General features: G+C 42.1%; 1 protein-coding gene across 4 annotated transcripts in view; it reads left to right on the forward strand.

The window, feature by feature from the left end:
• Window positions 1–21047, forward strand: part of SRPK3 (SRSF protein kinase 3) — a 261895-nt gene that overhangs the window by 57524 nt on the left and 183324 nt on the right. For all 4 annotated transcript variants that reach the window (XM_073600335.1, XM_073600334.1, XM_073600332.1 and 1 more), the window contains exon 3: window positions 4612–4748. In XM_073600335.1, coding sequence (XP_073456436.1) covers window positions 4612–4748 — 137 coding nt within the window. The remainder of the gene's footprint in view (window positions 1–4611; window positions 4749–21047) is intronic.

Here is a 21047-nt window from a genome sequence, read left to right on the forward strand (position 1 = left end):
ACACATACCATTAATCAAACAGGTGCTTGGAGGGGAGAGAGGAGATCGTTTTCCCAGGAAAAAAACAGATCTCCCAGATGGAAAAAAAGCAGATGCTGTGCAGGGGATATGGTGAAGATCTCAATATTTAACGCTGTGATGGACTGCTGGTACAATGTGGAGAGGCCAGGGATGTATATTGCAAAGGTGCAAAAAAGCCAGGGATGTATTAGGCAGCCAAAGATGACATAAGGCTGTTCAGCAAGGCCTCGTGATAGCTAATCGATCCCGGGACAATCCCGGGAGACTCAGGCAGAGGATGGGTAGTCAAAGCTTCCATACAGCACGCCAGATGTAATGTCACAGCTGCAGTGGTCACTGGACACCAGGAGATAGAAACAAAGTTCGTGGAGCAATCTCTTTTGAAGTCTGTTGACATGATGATGCGTTTCGGGTGTGGCCCATCTTCAGATCATCCAGTTGTGAACACCCATGCGATCCGATTCTGGTGTGGACTAAAAAAGGGTCCTGATTTTGTTCCGAATGTGTTACAAATTCAACCAAACAATCTGCATGGCTTAATTTGCATCGCACTATCATCGCATGAGATTTGCACAGCAGTGCGGTGCGAATCCCATGCAATGTCTGACATCGCAGCAGTGCAAAAAACAACAATTGGTAGCGCTGCTGCTAGTTATAAAATGAATAAAATACACATGCCCCCTGGGGGGGAAAGGGAAAGGTGGGTAATGGCAAATAATGATTGAATAAGTGGACAAACGAAAACCTTTTTGCAAAGCTTGGACAGTCTATATTCCAGGGCAAGCCTTAGGAGAAGCGTAAAGCAGGCTCCAAGGACATGTAAAAGATAAACAGAAGAAAGGCGCCTCCGGATCAGAATCAGTATAAGACTTTATTTTACAAAAACTAATATGTCTACTTACATAGGGTAAAGGTAAGTAGAGCACGATATATCCTCAAAAGGTGAAGTTCCGGCATGAGTGTCCTGTGCAGAAAGTCTATCAATGGGAGAGGAGGAGGAAAGCAGTCCCGTACAGCAGGAAGTCTGTACTCTATCCCAGAGATGGAACCGAGGCTTGGCTTGGATGAGCTGTGGAGCGCAGGTCTCAGGCGCGATCCTTCTTACCCATTGACTTCCCCAACTGTTCTCCTCCTAGCATGTATGAAGCGTGCATGTTTTTAGCCCCCGAGTGCATAACTTTAAATTTTTCAACATTAAACCTCATTTGCCACATATTTCCCCAATTAACCCCCCCCCCCCCAAAAAAAAAAAAAAAACCTGCAAGACAAAGGCATAAAGAGCTAGTATGCATAGCATACTAGCTCATTATGAATTACTTACCTGAGATCGAAGCCCCCGCAGCGGTCCTCGTTATTCGCTCCGTCGCTGATATCGCTCCCGGGGGTTACTTCTGGGTATCGCGGCTCCGGCGCTGTGACTGGCCGTGATGACATCATTCCCACGCATACACGCTGGAGCCGCTGGTAATGGCACAGTCTAACTTAAGCAACGGCACATACATGCCATTGATTCAGTATGCTTAAGTGCGCATGTACCGATGACGTCGGCACATGCAAATACAAGGGATATCTCCTAAACCGTGCAAGTTTAGGAGATATCCAGTGTAGCTACAGGTAAGCCTAATTATAGGCTTGTCTGTAGTAAAAAGTGGTTGTAAAGGGTTTACCACTTTAAACAGTGCACTGAGGTTGGCTTATAAATTGGGACATTCTGTAAGGAAATGCTACATAGCTTGGTTGGTTTACATAGCTAGCTATCTGAATGCGGGGAACTGTATCAAATGCTTTGTCAGAATCCCAGTATACTACAGTGCCTAGAAAAAATATTCACACCCCTTGAAATTTTCCACATTTTGTCAAAGTGGCACATAATTGTGAAGTGGAAGGAAAATGATAAATGGTTTTCAAAATTTTTAACAAATACATATGTGAAAAGTGTGGCATGCATTTGTATTCAGACCCCTGAGTCAATACTTTGTAGAACCACCTTTCACTGCAATGACAGCTGCAAGTCTTTTTGGGGATGTCTCTACCAGCTTTGCACATTAAGAGAGTGACATTTTTGCCCATTCTTCTTTGCAAAATTGCTCAAGCTCTCTCAGATTGGATAGAGAGCATCTGTGAACAGCAATTTTCAAGTCTTGCCACAGATTCTCAATTGGATTCAGGTCTGAACTTTGACTGGGCTATTCTAACACATGAATATGCTTTGATCTAAAACATTGTAGCTCTGGCTGTATGCAGAGGGTCGTTGCAGACTCTAACAGGTTTTCTTCTAAGATTGCCCTATATTTGGCTCCATCCATCTCCCCATCAACTCCGACCAGCTTCCCTATCCCTGCTGAAGAAAAGCATCCGCACAACATGATGCTGCCACCACCATGTTTCACAGTGGGGATGGTGTGTCCAGGGTATGTGCAGTGTTAGTTTTCCGCCACACATAGTGTTTTGCTTTTAGGTCAAAAAGTTCAATTTTGGTCTCATCTGAACAGAGCACCTTCTTCCACATGTTTGCTGTGTCCCCCACATGGCTTCTCACAAACTGCAAACAGGACTTCTTATGGCTTTCTTTCAACAATGTCTTTCTTCTTGCCACTCTTCCATAAATGCCAGATTTGTGGAGTGAACAACTATAAGTTGTCCTGTGGACAGATTCTACCACCTGAGCTGTGGCTCTCTGTAGCTCCTCCAGAGTTACCATGGGCCTCCTGGCTTCTTCTCTGATTAATTGTCCCCTTGCCCCTCCTGTCAGTTTTTGTGGACGGCCATGTCTTGGAAGGTTTGCAGCTGTGCCATACTCTTTCAATTTTTGGATAATGGATTGAACAGTGCTCTGTGAGATGTTTAAAGCTTGGGATATTTTTTTTTAAACCTAATCCTGCTTTAAACTTCTCCACAACTTTATCATTGACCTGTCTGGAGTGTCCATTGGCCTTCATGATGCTGTTTGTTCACTAAGGTTCTCCAACAAACCTCTGAGGGCTTCACAGAACAGCAGTATTTATACTGAGATTAAATTACACACAGGTGGACTCTCTTTGCTTATTAGGTGACTTCTGTATTTTATTTATTTATTTTAGGTACTTATATAGCGACGTCAATTTACGCAGCGCTTTACATATACATTGTACATTCACATCAGTCCCTACCCTCAAGGAGCTTACAATCTAAGGTCCCTAACTCACATTCATACATAGTAGGGACAATTTAGACAGGATCCAATTAACCTACCAGCATGTCTTTGGAGTGTGGGAGGAAACCGGAGTACCTGGAGGAAACCCACGCAGGCACAGGGAGAACATGCAAACTCCAGGCTTAATGCTAGGCAAAAGTGCTACCTACTACACCACTGTGCCGCCCTGTAGGCAATTGGTTCCACTAGATTTTAGTTAGGGGTATCAGAGATAAGGGGGCTGAATACAAATGCACGCCTCACTTTTCAGATATTTATTTGTAAAAAAAATTGAAAACCATTTATCATTTTCCTTTCGCTTCATAATTATGTGCCACTTTGTGTTGGTCTATCACATGACATCCCAATAAAATACATTTAAATGTTTGGTTGTAACATGACAAAATGTGAAAAATTTTAAGGGGCATTGATGCTTTTTCACTGCACTTTATATGCACAGCCACTTGTCCAAGTTTTTGCTGTCTATTGCTTAAGATATTATTTTCTGGCGAAAACTCTTCGATATCATCTTTTATTAAACTGTCACGTTATCTTCCCAACGATAGAAGTTAGTAACTGTCACAAAATGTTGCAAAAAATGCAATGTGTCCTACTTTTTTCAGAGTACACCTACGTGGCACAGTGGTGTATGCTGAATCAATAGGACTGGGGCTGTTGTGAATGAGTGATATTTAAGGTAATTGTTTTTTTTTTTTTTTAAACATAGCAAACATGTTATGTTTACCTGCTCTGTGTAATGGAGTAATGTAAAAGCACAGAGCAGCCCCGATCCTCCTATTCTCGGGTTCCCAACTGGCATTCCTGGCTCTTTGTCGCTTGCTACAGAGGCACTTGTGCATGCTTGCTCCCGAGCTGCCGCTCTGTGTGTCAACAAGAAACACAGAATGGGCCCCACGCCCTCATTACTGGCTGTGATTGACAGCAGCGAGAGCCAATGAGGAGGCTGAGACCCTGGAGAGCAGCTGCTCTCTTGTACATTACTGGTTTGCGACCGGGCTCCAGTAAGTATTGGGGGAGGGGGGAGGGGGGGATGAGGAGAAAGCTGCATACTGAAGGTTTTTCACCTTCATGCACACAATGCATGAAGGTATAAAACCTTCAGCTTTTACAACCACTTTAATGTTGCATTATCTGTCAAGGTTTTTTGATGTCTGTGTCACCGCTTGGAATAATTCTTCTCTTCCTGTGTGTTTAGCAGGACAGAAAGGTAGCAGAAATATCCCCATTGGGAACAGAGCATTAAAAAATCCTGATAAAGGTTCTAACACTTCGCCACTCTCTCCATAATTTTAAAAATGTTTTGACTGTTCCACTTAAAGTGAAAAAAAAACTTTCTTTCAACTTTCCTTTTAAACATTGTCTTGTAATTTAAATCATGTGCTCTTTTTCTTTCATAGCTTCCTGGATCCAAACTTAGAGGATGTGCCTATTTCTCCAGGACCCCCTCCTACACCCCCTACACCAGTGTTACCCCCTCCGGGGCCACTTGGCTCTGACAATGAAGAACAGGAAGATCCTGTTGATTATTGTAGAGGTGAGCGTTTTTTTTTGTTTTTTGTTTTTTTTAACTGAGCTTTTTGCCTACATTTGATTTCTATTGAAAAAGTGAGAGGGCACTTCTTTGATGATATATTCATTCACACATGCAGCAGCCATTGCCGTCCTTCTGAAAAGCAATCCATGCTATATCATTTTTCAAAGAGCTCTACAGAATGGCTGCCAGGCATTTAGGAGGCAATACTGCTGGCGCCTAAATGCCTGTTCTTTTTTTTTGGCAACCAATATGGGATTTAGAACAGGAATACCAAGCCACAACTGTGAACCTAACATTTCACTCATGGTTGCAGTGCAGCCCCATTCATTTGAATAAATTATATGTGGTAGAATTTTTGTTGTAGCATGTGTACAACCGTATCCAGCTTAAAGTGTTACTAAATCCAGGACCCTGCATTCACTATAGCTGGTCTCCCACAGTACACAAACCATGGAAATGCAATAGTTTTAGTAAATATAAACTGCTAAACACCTTTTCTCATCAACAGTATATTGTAGTCTTGTGACTTCTATCAGTGTCTGGTTAAAGCTTGTAGGAGGAGTTTTCATTCTATTCTGACTGTCCTATGATGCTGTAGGACCCCTGACCCTCTCTCTGTGCTGATTGGCCCTGTGCTGATCACATGCACTCTCCCAAGAAAACTCTATAACAATACACACCAAACTGAGCATGTGCATAGGGCAAGGCTCTGGGGACATGGATTGGGGACAGTAGAAGGAGAAGATTAGAGAAGACAGGATCAAACAGCCTCTTTACACAATGCGGAGGATTAACCCCTAAGGTAAGTATAACAAGCATGCTTTACTGCATATACAGACTGATTTTACTGTTGTGTATTTAGTAACACTTTAACTACTTCAGCCACAGAAAGGATTTTCCCCCTTAATGACCAGGCCATTTTTTTCAGATATGGCACTGCATTACTTTAACTGACAATTGCGCAGGTGTGCAACGCTGTACTGAAATAAAATTGATGTCCTTTTTTTCCCCACAATTAGAGCTTTCTTTTGGTGGTATTTGGTCACCTCTGCAGTTTTTATTTTATATGCTATAAACAAAAAAGACCAACAATTCTGAAAAATCATTTTTATTTTTTGCTATAATACATATACAATACATTTAAAAAAAAAAAAAAAAAAAAAAAGTTATTCATCAGTTTAGTCCAATATGCATTCTTCTATATATTTTTGGTAAAAAAAAAAGCAAAAAAAAAACGCAATAAGCATATATTGATTGGTTTGCACAAAAGTTATAGCGTCTACAAAATAGGGGATAGATTTATGGCATTTTTATTATTATTTTTTCTTTACTAGTAGTGGCGATTTTAGTGGGACTGCAACATTGCGGCAGACAGATCAGACACTTTTGACGCTTTTTTTGGACCAGTGACATTATTACAGCGATCAGAGCTAAAAATATGCACTGATCACTGTATAAATAACACTGGCAGGGAAGGGGTTAACACTAGGGGGCGAACAAGGGGTTAGGTGTGTCCTAAGGAGGTGATTTCTAACTGTAGGGGGAGTGGACTGACTGGGAGTACAGAGTGATCGCTGTTCCTGATCACTAGGGACAGATGATCTCTCTGTACTCCCCTGTCAGAACGGGGATCTGCTTTGTTCGTTCTGCCTCTCTGAGGAGTGATTGCAGGTGACCGGTGGACGGGTACGTTGTTTCGCGCAATAAGGCCGCCCTGCCGCAGTACATATGGGGTGGGCGGTCCTTAAGTGGTTGAGGGAGTGGTCAGGATCGGGATGAAAAATTGCAGCTCAACCACCTTTATTTACTGGTTCTTCAGAATAAAAAAATAGGTAGTTGCAATTTTTCAAGTTGCATGATATTTTCATAACTGTTTATCAAATCTATATTACAATCTATACAATCTATATTCCTATTACAAGGGATGTGGTGGTGATAAATGGGGAGTACTCGGAATGGTCAGAGGTGTGTAGTGGGGTCCCCCAGGGTTCTGTGCTGGGACCAATCTTATTTATTTTGTTCATAAACGACCTGGAGGATGGGGTAAACAGTTCAACCTCTGTATTTGCAGACGATACTAAGCTAAGCAGGGCAATAACTTCTCCACAGGATGTGGAAACCTTGCAAAAAGATCTGAACAAATGAATGGGGTGGGCAACTACATGGCAAATGAGGTTCAATGTAGAAAAATGTAAAATAATGCATTTATGTGGCAAAAATATGAATGCAATCTATACACTGAAGGAAGAAGCTCTGGGGGAATCTAGGATGGAAAAGGACCTGGGGGTTCTAGTAGATGATAGGCTCAGCAATGGCATGCAATGCCAAGCTGCTGCTAACAAAGCAAACAGAATATTGGCATGCATTAAAAAGGGGATCAACTCCAAAGATAAAAATGATAATTCTCCCGCTCTACAAGACTTTGGTCCGACCGCACCTGGAGTATGCTGTCCAGTTCTGGGCACCAGTCCTCAGGAAGGATGTACTGGAAATGGAGCGAGTACAAAGAAGAGCAACAAAGCTAATAAAGGGTTTGGAGGATATTAGTTATGAGGAAAGGTTGCGAGCACTGAACTTATTCTCTCTGGAGAAGAGACGCTTGAGAGGGGATATGATTTCAATCTATAAATACCGTACTGGTGACCCCACAATAGGGATAAAACTCTTTTGAAGGAAGTTTAACAAGAAACATGGCCACTCATTAAAATTAGAAGAAAAGAGGTTTAACCTTAAACTACGAGAGAGTTCTTTACTATAAGAGCGGCAAGGATGTGGAATTCACAGGCGGTGGTCCCAGCGGGGAGCATCGATATTTTCAAAAATCTATTAGAAGCACCTGAACAACCGCAACTTACAGGGATATACAATGTAATACTGACATATAATCACACACATAGGTTGGACTTGATGGACTTGTGTCTTTTTTCAACCTCACCTACCACGTGAATATGTAACTATTTTTTAATTTTTTAATATTTTTAATTTTTTATTAATTTTAGTGCACTCAGACACACTTTAATTCCCATTTTTTGTACAAAATAAAGATGAGTCATTGTCAAGTAAATAGATATCGAATACTCGCAGACCCACGTGCACTCGCAGACCCAGTAATTGCCAGAACAATGGTCTGGCAATTACGTGACTGAGTTCCCTGAGTACCCTCGGGTGCAAGCCATTTGTGATTCATTAATTCAATTCATTGTGATTCATTATTCAAGTTTCCCAAGTCTATTTCTAATTCTGTCCTCTGTTAGCCATAAGGGTGCTTCCTGTGATGTGTCATGAGGACAAACACTGCAGTTTTGGTTACTGAAGCCCCCCGATTTCCTCGTGAAGACTGAGGAGAAGAATAATTTCAATACCTTCGCCATCTCCCCATCCTTTGTAATCAGATGTCCTTCCTCATTCTTTATGGGGCCAATATGGTCTGTCCTCCCCTTTTTACTGTTTATATACTAAGAATGTACCCGATACCCATTCACATATGGGGGGGGCGGGATCTGGGGCTTCCAGATTCCAATAGGCCCCTGCCCACAGACCCCGACAACCCTAGCCGGTGGTTGCCCTTGTCCTCATCAACATGGGGCAAGGTGCTTTGAGGTGGGCGGGCTGCCAAAAAACCCCCATGTTGAAGGTATGCGGTCTGGTATGGTTTAGGAGGGGGGGGGTCTGCTCGCTCATCCTCTCCTTTTCGTGACCTGCCAGGCGACATGCTCAGATAAGGATCTGATATGAATCTTGGGGGGGACCCCATGCTGGGTTTTTTTTGGCAAATTTTTTTCCCAGCCATTTTTTTTTTATTCAGCTTTAATTTTTATATTTTTTTGCTTTTTTTAAATTTATTTTTTACACTGTCCCTTTTTTTGGCAGATTTTTTGTTATCACAGGGAATGTAAATATCCCCTATGATAGCAATAGGTAGTAACAGGTACTCTTTTTTTAAAAAAAAAAATTGGGGTCTGTTAGACTATAGATCTCTCCTCTGCCTTTAAAGCATCTGACCACACCAAGGTCAGTGTGATAAGATGCTTTCTCAATTTCCCAATGGCGCTGTTTATATCCGGCAAAACCAAAGTGATGAAATGCTCGTAGCTTCCAGTTTCTTAGGCCATAGCGATGATTGGAGCCGTTCTGGTCTCCGATTAGCTCTAGGGTCAGCTTGTGAAACCACGGGCTGCATTCTCGGGTTCCCCGGTGGGACAGGAGAGCCCGAGAAAGCCATGGGGGAGGGGGAAAGTCGACCCCCCCTCCACTGCTAGTAAAAGCAGTCTAGCTGTTAATTAGCCATTAGGATTACTTTTACATGAAAACCGACCGCCGGCTGAAAAAAAATTATACCAAGATGATGCCTGAACCTGCAGGCATCATTCAGTATAACTACTCAAAGTCCAGCAACGTACCAATACGTTGCTGGTCCTTATTGGGCATATATTGTAATGTTCTTTTTTTCATGCAGCCCGTGGGCTAAACAAAAAAAAGAGAACCTAACAGATTCCTCCATTCACATCGATTGATGTGGAAGAAGAAATCTCTGGCAAGAAAAGTGAATAAAAATGTAATAATAATAAAACAACTTTTTTTTTTTTTTAATTGCAATCTGTGCCAAAAAAAAGTAAAAAATATGTGGTGAAGAATAGGGGCAATCCACCACAATGTCCACCCCAGCCCCTTTGCTTTGCCATATACAGTATCTCACAAAAATGACTACACACCTCACATGTTTGTAAATATTTTATTATATATTTTTATGTGACAAAACTGAAGAAATGACACTTTGATACAATGTAAAGTAGTGAGTGTACAGCTTGTATAACAGTGTAAATTTGCTGTCCCCTCAAAATAACTCAACAGACAGCCATTAAAGTTACATAGTTACATAGTTAGTCAGGTTGAAAAAAGACACAAGTCCATCCAGTTCAACCTTAAAAACAATAAATAAATAAGATAAAAAATATCGTACAATCCAATATACCCAATTTTATACCCTCAGTTGATCCAGAGGAAGGCAAAAAACCCCAGCAGAGCATGCTCCAATTTGCTACAGCAGGGGAAAAAATTCCTTCCTGATCCCCCAAGAGGCAATCAGATTTTCCCTGGATCAACTTTACCTATAAATGTTAGTACCCAGTTATATTATGTACATTTAGGAAAGTAAATGTAAAAGGAAACAAGGTGCGCCAATCTAAGTGCAGTATCAAATGCAACTTTATTGGATAAATATAAAAAAAGGGAACGGCCAAATGGCTACTAACAAAAACTCAGTAGAGGTAAAGCATGTGTTAACATGTAGGTAGTCCATAGGCAAAACCGCGGCTGCTCACAGTGAGTGGTCCCAAGGATGTGCAATGCGCTATCTGGAGGGTATTCAGAGGCTATACATAGTCTGCTGTCCTCGGCCGGTGGAAACTCTACCATAGGGGGAACAGAAGATCCCAGATGTCAGCATGGCAGTACACTGTTCGCCTCGGACACCGGAAGCCGGAACAGGACAAGGACCAGCGTGAAACGCATGGTTCACTGGAGTGGAGGCAACAGAAATGATGTCTGGACGTGTCAGATGATGCGTTTCAATTCATCCGCATTTTCTTCAGATCTGGTAGGCTGATAGGTAATGTTCATCATATATATAGGCTGACGCTCGTCGCTAAGCAACGGCGTCAGCGGGAACAGAACTGAGAGACTACAAGAAAAATACTAACAATATTGAGTTATATGGGGGAGTTTTTTTAGAAAACAGTTTCAAATGTTAAAATGGTAAAAATCATATCTTAATAGAAAAAAGAGAAGAGAAAATAAAAAGGAAAAATTAATGACAAGTGGGATAAAGGTAAGGATAAAAATAAAAATAAAAATGAAAGTAAAAATAACAATAAAGATAAAAATAAAATTAGAAACCTACTGATGGACAAGTAGATGGTAGAGTGTAGAAAGATGTGCATGGAATAGTAATAACAGATGGAATTATCCATATATGGTCAACATGGATCATAAGGAGACACGGAGAATCAATATGAATGTGTAGATGAATAAAACTAGTGAACTAATGAACTATACATAAACCAGTGTGGGAGAGGAATGATTAGGACAGTACACACACCTGACATGCGCACATGAGTCCATAGGTCGTATGGAATGGAATGGGAGAAGGATATGTAGAAAAAGAATGTATAATAAGGGGGATATAAATAGATGGCACATATGAACATGTACATGTGCTTATGTGTATGGATGGGACAACCTGCACCCATGGGCTGTTATAAAAAACATACCCATGGAAGAATCTAATGGTCTGTTTAACATGTATGTGCATATATGTATGCTATAAAAGTAACATATTCTGAGGATGAGTGTCTAGATGTTATCATGAATACTGACTCACCTGATGAATAGGAGCAAGAAAGCGTATATGGGAAAATGAAGAAAGGTGCATTAGAACAGAAGGAAATAGTGGAAGATGGGAAGAGAAGTAACGAAGGGAGGCCTGTAGGAACCTAAAATGACACAATTACTGACTGTCGAACAAAATGGTAATCATAATGCATCTGAAAACAATACAGAAAGCAAAAAAAGAGAAACCATGTTATAATGGCTATAACAGTAAAATAAAACAAAAATTATATTATTGTATTGATCTCATATTCTTCATTGAGGCCATTAGGTGTCATACTATTCAACGTGTATATCCAGAAAGTTTCTTGCCTACATAAATGTTGAAACCTTTCAGCTGGAGTAAATTGGTCAGATATGGATTTAATAATCCACACATTGAGATCAGAAATATTTTGCTGATGGTGGGTGGTGAAATGACGGCAGTACTGTATAAAGGATTATTAGCTTGAACAGCTCGTCTATGTTCTCCAAACCTCGCACGTAAGGGTCCTGACCGTTCTACCAACATATAATAGCCCACTAGGGCAAGATATGAAGTATATCACACAAGTCGTAGAACAATTAAAAAAGGATTTGAGAGTGAAATTATTTCCATTGGCTACAAACATTTTTCTGCCATGTGTGACATGGGCACAGGTAAGGCATAACGCTTTATTACAACGGTACATTCCCACTAGTGGGATAAGGGTAAGTTGTCTTAATGTAGTGGGTTTATTATGGTTATGGATTTTGAGTTGCCTATGGACTACCTACATGTTAACACATGCTTTACCCCTACTGAGTTTTTGTGAGTAGCCATTTGGCCGTTCCCTTTTTTTATATTTATACAATAAAGTTGCATTTGATACTACACTTAGATTGGCACACCTTGTTTCCCTTTACATTGTCTTCCAGAGTTTTTGCTTCTACTCCCAAGGGAGCTGCCGCTGGTGCATATCGTCACCTCCACTTGAACTTTTAATCATCATTTGGGACTCTCCACCTTTAAGTGTGTATGTGTTTGTATATATACATCATCCTCTTATATATGCATACCACCATTTTTATACCACCATTTTTGGACATTATTATGTACATACAATTTTGATCGCTCTCCATGTTGGGTTGGTTTCTTGCGCCATTTCTCTTTTTTGTTTTACATTTAGGAAAGTATCCAGGCCTTTCTTAAAGCAATCAATGTCTAAACCACTGGCAACAAAAGTGAGTACACGCCTAAGTGAAAATGTCCAAATTGGGCCCAAAGTGTCAATATTTTGTGTGGCCACCATTATTTTCCAGCACTGCCTTAAACCTCATGGAGTTCACCAGAGCTTCACAGGTTTCCACTGGAGTCCTCTTCCATTCCTCCATGATGACCTCACGCAGCTGGTGGATGTTAGAGACCTTGCGCTCTTCCACCTTCCGTTTGAGGATGCCCCACAGATGCTCAATAGAGTTTAGGTCTGGAGACATGCTTGGCCAGTCCATCACCTTTACCCCCACCTTCTTTAGCAAGACACTGGTCGTCTTGGAGATGTGTTTGGGGTCGTTATGTTGGAATACTGCCCTGCTGCCATGTCTCCGAAGGGAGGTGATCATGCTCTGCTTCAGTATGTCACAGTACATGTTAGCATTCATGGTTCCCTCAATGAACTGTAGCTCCCCAGTGCTGGCAGCACTCATGCAGCCCTAGACCCTGACACTCCTGCCACCATGTGAGGTATCTTGCGATAGACTTCTGCGCCACTAAAGTGAGCAGTGAAAAATAATATGTGTAATGCTGCAAAATCAAATAATAGTGAACACCACTCACTACCTGAAAGCTACAAGTTGCACAATGGAGTTGGATTGTGTGTGTGATTCCGCACAAAACCTCTAACGAACTAACTAATAAACAATAAAGTGTTGACCATGCCACCATGCTTGATTGTAGGCAAGACACACTTGTTTTTATACTTCTTACCTGGTTGCCACCACACACGCTTGACACCATCTGAACCAGATAGGTTTATCTTGGTCTCATCAGACCACAAGACATGGTTCCAGTAATCTATGTGCTTAGTTTGCTTGTCTTCAGCAAACTGTTTGCAGGCTTTTTTGTGCATCATCTTCCTTCTGTAATGACAGCCATGCAGACCAATTTGATGCAGTGTATGGCATATGGTCTGAACACTGACAAGCTGACCCCCCACCCCTTCAACCCCTGCAGCAATGCTGGCAGCACTCATACGTCTACTTCCCAAAGACAACCTCTGGATATGATGCTGAGCACGTGTACTTAACTTCTTTGGTCGACCATGGCGAGGCCTGTTCTGAGTGGAACCTGTCCGGTTAAAACGCTGTATGGTCTTGGCCACCGTGCTGCAGCTTAGTTTCAGTTTTTTTTTTTTTTACCCTTTTAATGTAACTATAAACGTTCCAGGTTAGGTTCTCGCAAAATGTCATGGCCATCTAACATCTTTCGAGACCCTGTGTAAAAGTGTGCCCTAGACTGTGCCATGCTGTACCCTATGCTAATACTCCACTAGTGTGTGGTAGCGACAGAAACAGTCCCCGATGCAGAAACCAGGTTCGCCAGGACAGGAGGGACAAAAATAGCGGGTGTCACGCCTGTATCCACGCTTGCTACACACAGCATTTTTTATTTGGGGTGCTCTTTGGGTAGGGGTACCAGGGAGGACATCCGAAAAATGGCTCTCATGCAGCCGGCTCACTGCATCTTGATTGGAAAATTGGACCACAGCACCTTCTGGATACAGAAGGGCTGTGATGATCTCTTCCTGGAATTTTAGGAAAGATCCACTTCTTCCTGACACTTTGTATAGTACATAACAGAGCCCATTGCAATAATTATACAGACACTTTTTTGTACCAGCGTCTGGCCTTACGGGCAACTAAGTAAGGCCCCATCATCTGGTCGTTGAAGTCCACCCCTCCCATTTTACAGTTGTAGTCATAGACACAGAGGGGCTTCTCAACAACACCAGTCGCCATTGTATTTTGGACTGCTGTATCTGCGTGAATGGAAGACAGAACTAAAACGTTATGTTTGTCCTTCCACCTCACTGCAAGCAGGCTCTCTCCCCTTGACTAAGTGGGGGATTTACAAGCCATTGGGGGAAGCCCAGGCGATAAGATCGCACAGTACCACATGCGCCACATGAAAGAGGTGTCTAAAAAGTGGCACGCTTGTGTAGAAATTGTCAACCTATAAATGGTACCCCTTTCCGAATAAGGGTGACACCAAGTCCCAAACATTCTTGCCGCTGCTTCTTATGTAGTCTGGGTAGTCGGGGGCTCCACACTGCTATCTTTTCCCTCGTAAACCAGTAAATTCCATGTATAGAGTGTCGCCCTGTCACAGAGCTTATACATTTTGACCCCATATCTGGCACGCTTGCTGGGGAGAAACTGTTTGAAAACAAGGCGGCCAGAAATTTTATTTAGGGACTCATCAACACAGACATCTTGTTCGGGGATATTCAAGGCTGCAAATTTTTGGTTGAAGTGGTTTACGTGGGGCTGAATTTTGTGGAGCTGATTATATTCGGGCTCACCCCGAGGACGACAGAGTTCATTGTCGTTGAAGTGCATAAATCACAATATTTATCTAGCCCTGGCCATGGCAGCAGAGAACCCCGGCATATGATGAATTGGTCAGTGGACCAATATGACCGCAACTCATTCTTTTTAGTAATGCCCATGTTGGGGGATAGGCCCAGAAAGGTCTTAAATTTGGGAACCTTTATAGGTTTCCAGCCAAATTGTCTGGCAAGGGTCAAATTTGGGTTTGCGGCGATTAATTGATTAGCATATAAATTACTAAATTACTTTGGTAAATAGATCCGTACAGATCGTCTATGAAAAACAGCTCAAAGAAACCAAGGTGCATTAAATCTGTTGTTTCCACCTGAATTCTGGGTTGGCCAGTGAATGGGGGAAGTATGGGCGCTGCAGAATCTGTGGGCTGCCAATCAGGATTTGCAAGTGCATCAGGAAGGGCACTATGGGCTCCGCAGGCCTGTCTTTGATTTCTTGGTGGCTACGGCACACTATTTGTGCTAGCCACTGCACCAGCTTGAACTCCACTTATGGGACTCGCCACACCACCAAGTGTTACTGCAGTGCTGGTTTGTCTACCACCAAGGTGTACTAGCCCACTGGTGCTCGCCAGTTCACCAGAAAGTAGAGCGGTACTAGTACTGACACACTGCTGTATATGAGAATCATGCAGATGTAGCACCTCAGCAACAGAATAACAGGGTCGGGTATGCCTGACCTTAGCAGGGACCTCTACTCTGCCATCAGAGCTATCTGTCAGGGTACTGCTACTCTCTACAGGTTCAAATACCGAGCCCAAAACTGGCAGTCAGGACTCCCCATTGCTCTCATTTGTCATGCTCAGTATCCTGTAGGCCTCTTCACTAGAGTATCTTTCCTTTGACATTTTGGACAATAAATTTACAGGTACCTAGTGTGACTCACAGGTAAAAAAAACACCTAGTTGTCGGACGGTTTGAACTGCTACAAAAAATGTAACTGCTAGTGTTAGCAGAGATCACGCCTGACTCTGCTAACGCTGTGGTTTTGTGTACTGTGTATAGGAAGTGACATTGATCTACTGATCCCACACTTGTTTGGGTGGGCTGGGCGGAGGGGTTAAACGCAGGTGCTGGCAGGTTTTGGGGCTGATCCTGCTAACGCCGCATTTTTGGGAACACTATACTATTGGGCACGCTGGTATAGTTCTGATCAGATCAAAGATATTGATCTGTTCAGACACCATATTAGTAATGTAGGTGTATAGTGTGTGTGTTAGTGTTACTGGCAATAAAAGGGTTAAAATCTGACGCTGTCTGGGATTGATGCTAGCTGACGCTAACTGGCATCACCCGTGACACTAACACAGTGTTCAGAAAAAAGATCTGTACACTGTACTAATGACACTATGACAGGGAATGAAAGGGTTAATTGGGGAGCGATCAGGGGGTAAAACTTTATTAGGGAATATGTGGTAAGACCCTGACGTTATATAAGACTGTTGCTGGCACTAACTAGCATCACTAGCATCACCTGTGACATTAATACAGTGATCACAAAAAAGATGTGTACACTGTACTAATGACACTGTGACGGGGAGTGAAAGGGTTAACTGGGGGTGATCAGGGGGTTAAATCTTTATTAGAGGATATATGGTGGGTACCCTAAACCTATCTGGGACTAACGCTAACTACCGCTAACTGCCCCTAACGCTGTTTAGCTTCACCAGTGACACCAATACAGTGATCAGTAAAATATCTGTACACTGTGCTTGGTGACACTGTGACAGGGAGTGAAAGGGTTAACTGGGGGGGGGTGTGATCAGAGGGTTAAATATGTGCCTACGTGTACTGGTGTCAGTGTAGTGCTTGTGTACTGTTGATGCTCTCTCACCTCTCACGCTGGAACCGAAAAGGTCTCCAGGAGGGGAGATTGCATCATTTCCTGTGCCTGTGTTTACATTACATTGGCTCAGGACGTTCTGCCATTGGTCAGAACTGATCAGCAGGTCCATGCCGTAAACCATTGGCCTGGACCTGATGAATGATCGGTTTTCAATCGAACCCGCTCGCCGCAGCCTCAAAAAATGCAATAGGTAGTCGGGAAATCAGATGTATATTTTATGTCCCTTAAAAGCCATAAAGGGCTTATTGGATTTTTAGCTTCTCTACCAGATAGGCAGCAAAAAAGCCTCTCAGATGCAGTATGCTTAATAATCCAGAAGATTAGCAGAATGTGTTTTGGGGTGTGCCCATGTTGTTCTTGAGAAATATCTCATTAAAATGACAACTTTGTATAAAAACTTATTTTCTTTCTTAATTTTCCAAAAATTTGCGGTAAAGACATTTTCCAAATACCTACCATGCTTCTTAGTGCAAAGCCAGGAGTGTCTTTGTTCCAAAATGTGGTCATTTTGCAGGTGTTTCTACTATCCTGGCACTACTCAGGAGTAGCAGAATGCTACGGAACGGAATGGGAAGCTGCAGTGAAATTGGCAGTGTAAATTGCACTGACGTGTGGCATTGAAATTGCACTGAAGTAGCAAGATTTCAAAGCTGCACACATGTGAATGGGGGCTTAACCTTTTCCCCCAAAAGTTACATTTTAAGGCATGCAAGGAATAACTGACACACTTGCTTGTGCCCTCATCTGATTTGTCAAGCCATTAAATGGATGGTGGTTTTCCAGAGTAAACAAAAAATGTGTTGCGCGTTTATAAATGCAATAAACAATTAAGTGCATAAATGCAACAAGTTCCGATGTGAAATTAAAAAAAAAACTATAAAGTAAAAAAAAAAAAACAATATTTGTAAATTGTATAAACAATGAATAATTATGCAAAATCTATTCCTGCAATGAGCCTATTATTAACCACTTCAGCCCCAAGAGATTTTACCCCCTTCCTGACCAGACCATTTTTTGCGTTTCAGCACTGCATCGTTTTAGCTGACAATTGTGCAGTCATGCAACGTTGTACCCAAACAAAATTGACGTCCTTTTTTTCCCACAAATAGAGCTTTCTTTTAGTGGTATTTGATCACCTCTGTGGTTTTTATTTTTTGCTCTATAAACAAAAAAAGAGAGAGACAATTTTGAAAAAAAAAAAACAATATTTTTTACTTTTTGCTATAATAAATATCCCCAAAAAATATATAAAAAAACAAAATTTCTTTCTCAGTTTAGGACAATATGTATCGCAATAATCGCAATAAGCGTATATTGATTGGTTTGCGCAAAAGTTATAGCGTCTACAAAATAGGGGATAGATTTATTGCATTTTTATTTTTATTATACTTTTTTTTTTTATTAGTAATGATGGCGATTTTCGATTTTTATCGTGACTGCGACATTATGGCGGACACATTGGACACTTTTGACACTGTTTTGGGACCATTGTCATTTATACAGCTATGAGTGCTATATAAAAAAAAAAAGCACTGATTACTGTGTAAATGACACTGGCAGGGAAGGGGTTAAACACTAGGGGGTGATCAAGGGGTTAAGTGTGTTCTAGGGAGATGTTCTAACTGTGGGGGGGATGGGCAACCACTGACATGACAGCAATCACTGCTCCTGATGACAGGGAGCAGTAGATCCTTGCCATGTCACTAGGCAGAACGGGGAAATGCCTTGTTTACATCTCCCCGTTCTACCTCTCCACACCGCAATCGCGGGCCGCCAGCGAACATCGCGTTCCCGGGACCCACGGGCACACTGCAGCGGCATGTGCGCCCGTCAGGCGGCAAATTTAAAGGGGTGTACAGGTACGCCCATTTGCCTGCCTGTGCCATTCTGCCGACATACATCTGTGTGTGGCGGTCGGCAGTTAATGAAGCAATTCAGATCCAAAACAGTATTCAGTCCTAATGGACTAAGGGTCCTCAATTATTATTATTATTATTATTATACAGGATTTATATAGCGCCAACAGTTTATGCAGCGCTTTACAATATAAAAGGAGACAATACAGTTACAATACAATAAAATACAAGAGGATTAAGAGGGCCCTACTTAGAAGAGCTTACAATCTAATAGGGTGGGGCAGGTGGTACAAAAGGTTGTAACTGTGGGGAATGAGCTGATGGAAGTGGTAGGAGATTAGTTGAAGACATGATAAGTTTCCCTGAAGAGATGAGTTTTCAGGGATCACCTGAAGGTAGCAAGAGTAGGGGATAGCTGGACAGGTGGAGGTAGCGAGTTCCAGAGGATGGGAGAGGCTCTGGAGAAATCCTGGAGACTAGCATGGGAGGAGGAGACGAGAGAGCTTAAGAGTAGGAGGTCTTGAGAAGAGCGGAGGGGATGATTTGGGTGATATTTGGAGACAAGATTGGTGATGTAGCTTAGGGCAGAGTGAATGGCTTTGTATGTTGTGTCTAGTATTTTTAATTTAATTCGCTGGGTGATTGGGAGCCAGTGCAGGGATTGGAGGAGAGGGTTTGCAGACACTGAGCGGTTGGTAAGGTGGATAAGTCCGGCAGCAGCATTCATGATAGACTGAAGAGGGGATAGCCTATGGAGAGGCAGGACAGTGAGAAGGGAGTTGCAATAGTCAAGGCGAGAGATAATGAGGGAGTGAATGAGGAGCTTGGTGGTTTCATTTGTTAAAAAGGTGCGAATTTTAGAGATGTTACGGAGGAGGTGAATTCTACAAACTTTTGACAACAATTGGACTTGGGGCTGAAATGACAAGTCAGAGTCTAGGATTACACCTAGTACCCCAGCGTGAGGGGAGGGCCTGATGGTTGCATTGTTGATTTTGATGGAAAAGTCATGGAGGGGGGCATGTGCAGGGGGGAATATTAATAGCTCAGTTTTAGAGAGATTTAGTTTAAGGAAGTGGTGCAACATCCATGCTGATATGTCAGTTAGTAAGTTAGTAATGCGAGAGGAGACTGAGGGAGTGAGGTGAGGAGTAGACAGATAGATTTGGGTGTCATCGGCGTATAAGTGGTATTGGAAGCCATGGGCGGTTATCAAGTGACCAAAGGAGGAGGTGTAGATAGAGAAGAGAAGGGGTCCAAGAACAGAGCTTTGGGGGACCCCCATAGAAAGGGGTCCTCAATAAATGTATCCTGAGTTTGTATACTCACCTGGGAGTAATTCAGTGGGGGAAATAATTATTTGATCTCCTGCAGATTTTGTAAGTTTGCCCACTTACAAAGAAACAAAGGGTCTATCATTTTTATCATAGGTGTATTTTAAATGATAGAGACAGAATATCAACCAAAATCCAGAAAAAAATCTCATGATACAAATGTTATATGTTGAGTTACAAGCCGACCTCAATGCATTGTCTAACTGGGCAACTACAGTAAGTGGCAAATGAGGTTTAATGTTGATAAATGTAAAGTTATGCACTTGGGGGCTAAGGATATGCATGCATCATACATACATGGAGGGGGGGGAGTACAACTGGGGAAATCTATGGTGGAAAAGGATCTGGGGGTTTTGGTAGATCATAAGCTCAATAATAGCATGCAATGCCAAGCTGCGGTTTCCAAAGCGAGCAAAGTCCTTGTATTAAAGAGAAGTATGGACTCTAGAGAGACAGATATCATTTTGCCCCTGTACAAATCATTAGTAAGAACTCATCTGGTATATGCAGTTCAGTTTTGGGCACCAGTTCTCAAAAAGGATTCAGGAACTAGAGAAAGTGCAGAGAAGGGCAACCAAACTGATAAGAGGCATGGAGGAGCTCAGCTATGAGGAAAGATTAGAGGAACTGAATTTATTCACTCTTGAGAAGAGGAGATTAAGGGGGGATATGATCAACATGTACAAATACATAAGTGAACCATATAGTGAACTTGGTGCTGAGTTATTCACTTTAAGGTCATCACACAGGAAAGGGGGCACTCTTTACGTCTAGAGGAAAAAAGATTTCATCTCCAAATACGGAAAAGTTTCTTTGCAGTAAGAGCTGTGAAAATGTGGAATAGACTCCCTCCGGAGGTGGTTTTGGCAAGCTCAGTATATTGCTTTAAGAAAGGCCTGCATTCTTTCCTAAATGTACATAATATAACTGGGTACTAACATTTATAGGTAAAGTTATCCAGGGAAAATTCGATTGCCTCTCCAGGGATCAGGAAGGAATTTTTTCCACCTGCTGTAGTAAATTGGAGCATGCTTTGCTGGGGTTTTTCCCCTTTTTCTGGATCAACTGTGGGTGAAGGATTGTGTATATGGGATTGTATGCTTTTTTTTTTTTTCGGTTGAACTAGGTGGAGTTGTGTCTTTTTTCAACCTAACTATGAATTGCAGTTCAGTGAGTAAAATAAGTATTTGTTCCCCTACCAACCAACAATAATTCTGGCTCCCACAGACTGGCTACAGTATGTGCCCATGTGGTACACAGTTTAGGCCTGTCAACTTAAGCAGTTACAGCTAACG

This window comes from Aquarana catesbeiana, linkage group LG09 (assembly GCF_042186555.1).
Source record: "Aquarana catesbeiana isolate 2022-GZ linkage group LG09, ASM4218655v1, whole genome shotgun sequence".
NCBI lineage: Eukaryota > Metazoa > Chordata > Amphibia > Anura > Ranidae > Aquarana > Aquarana catesbeiana.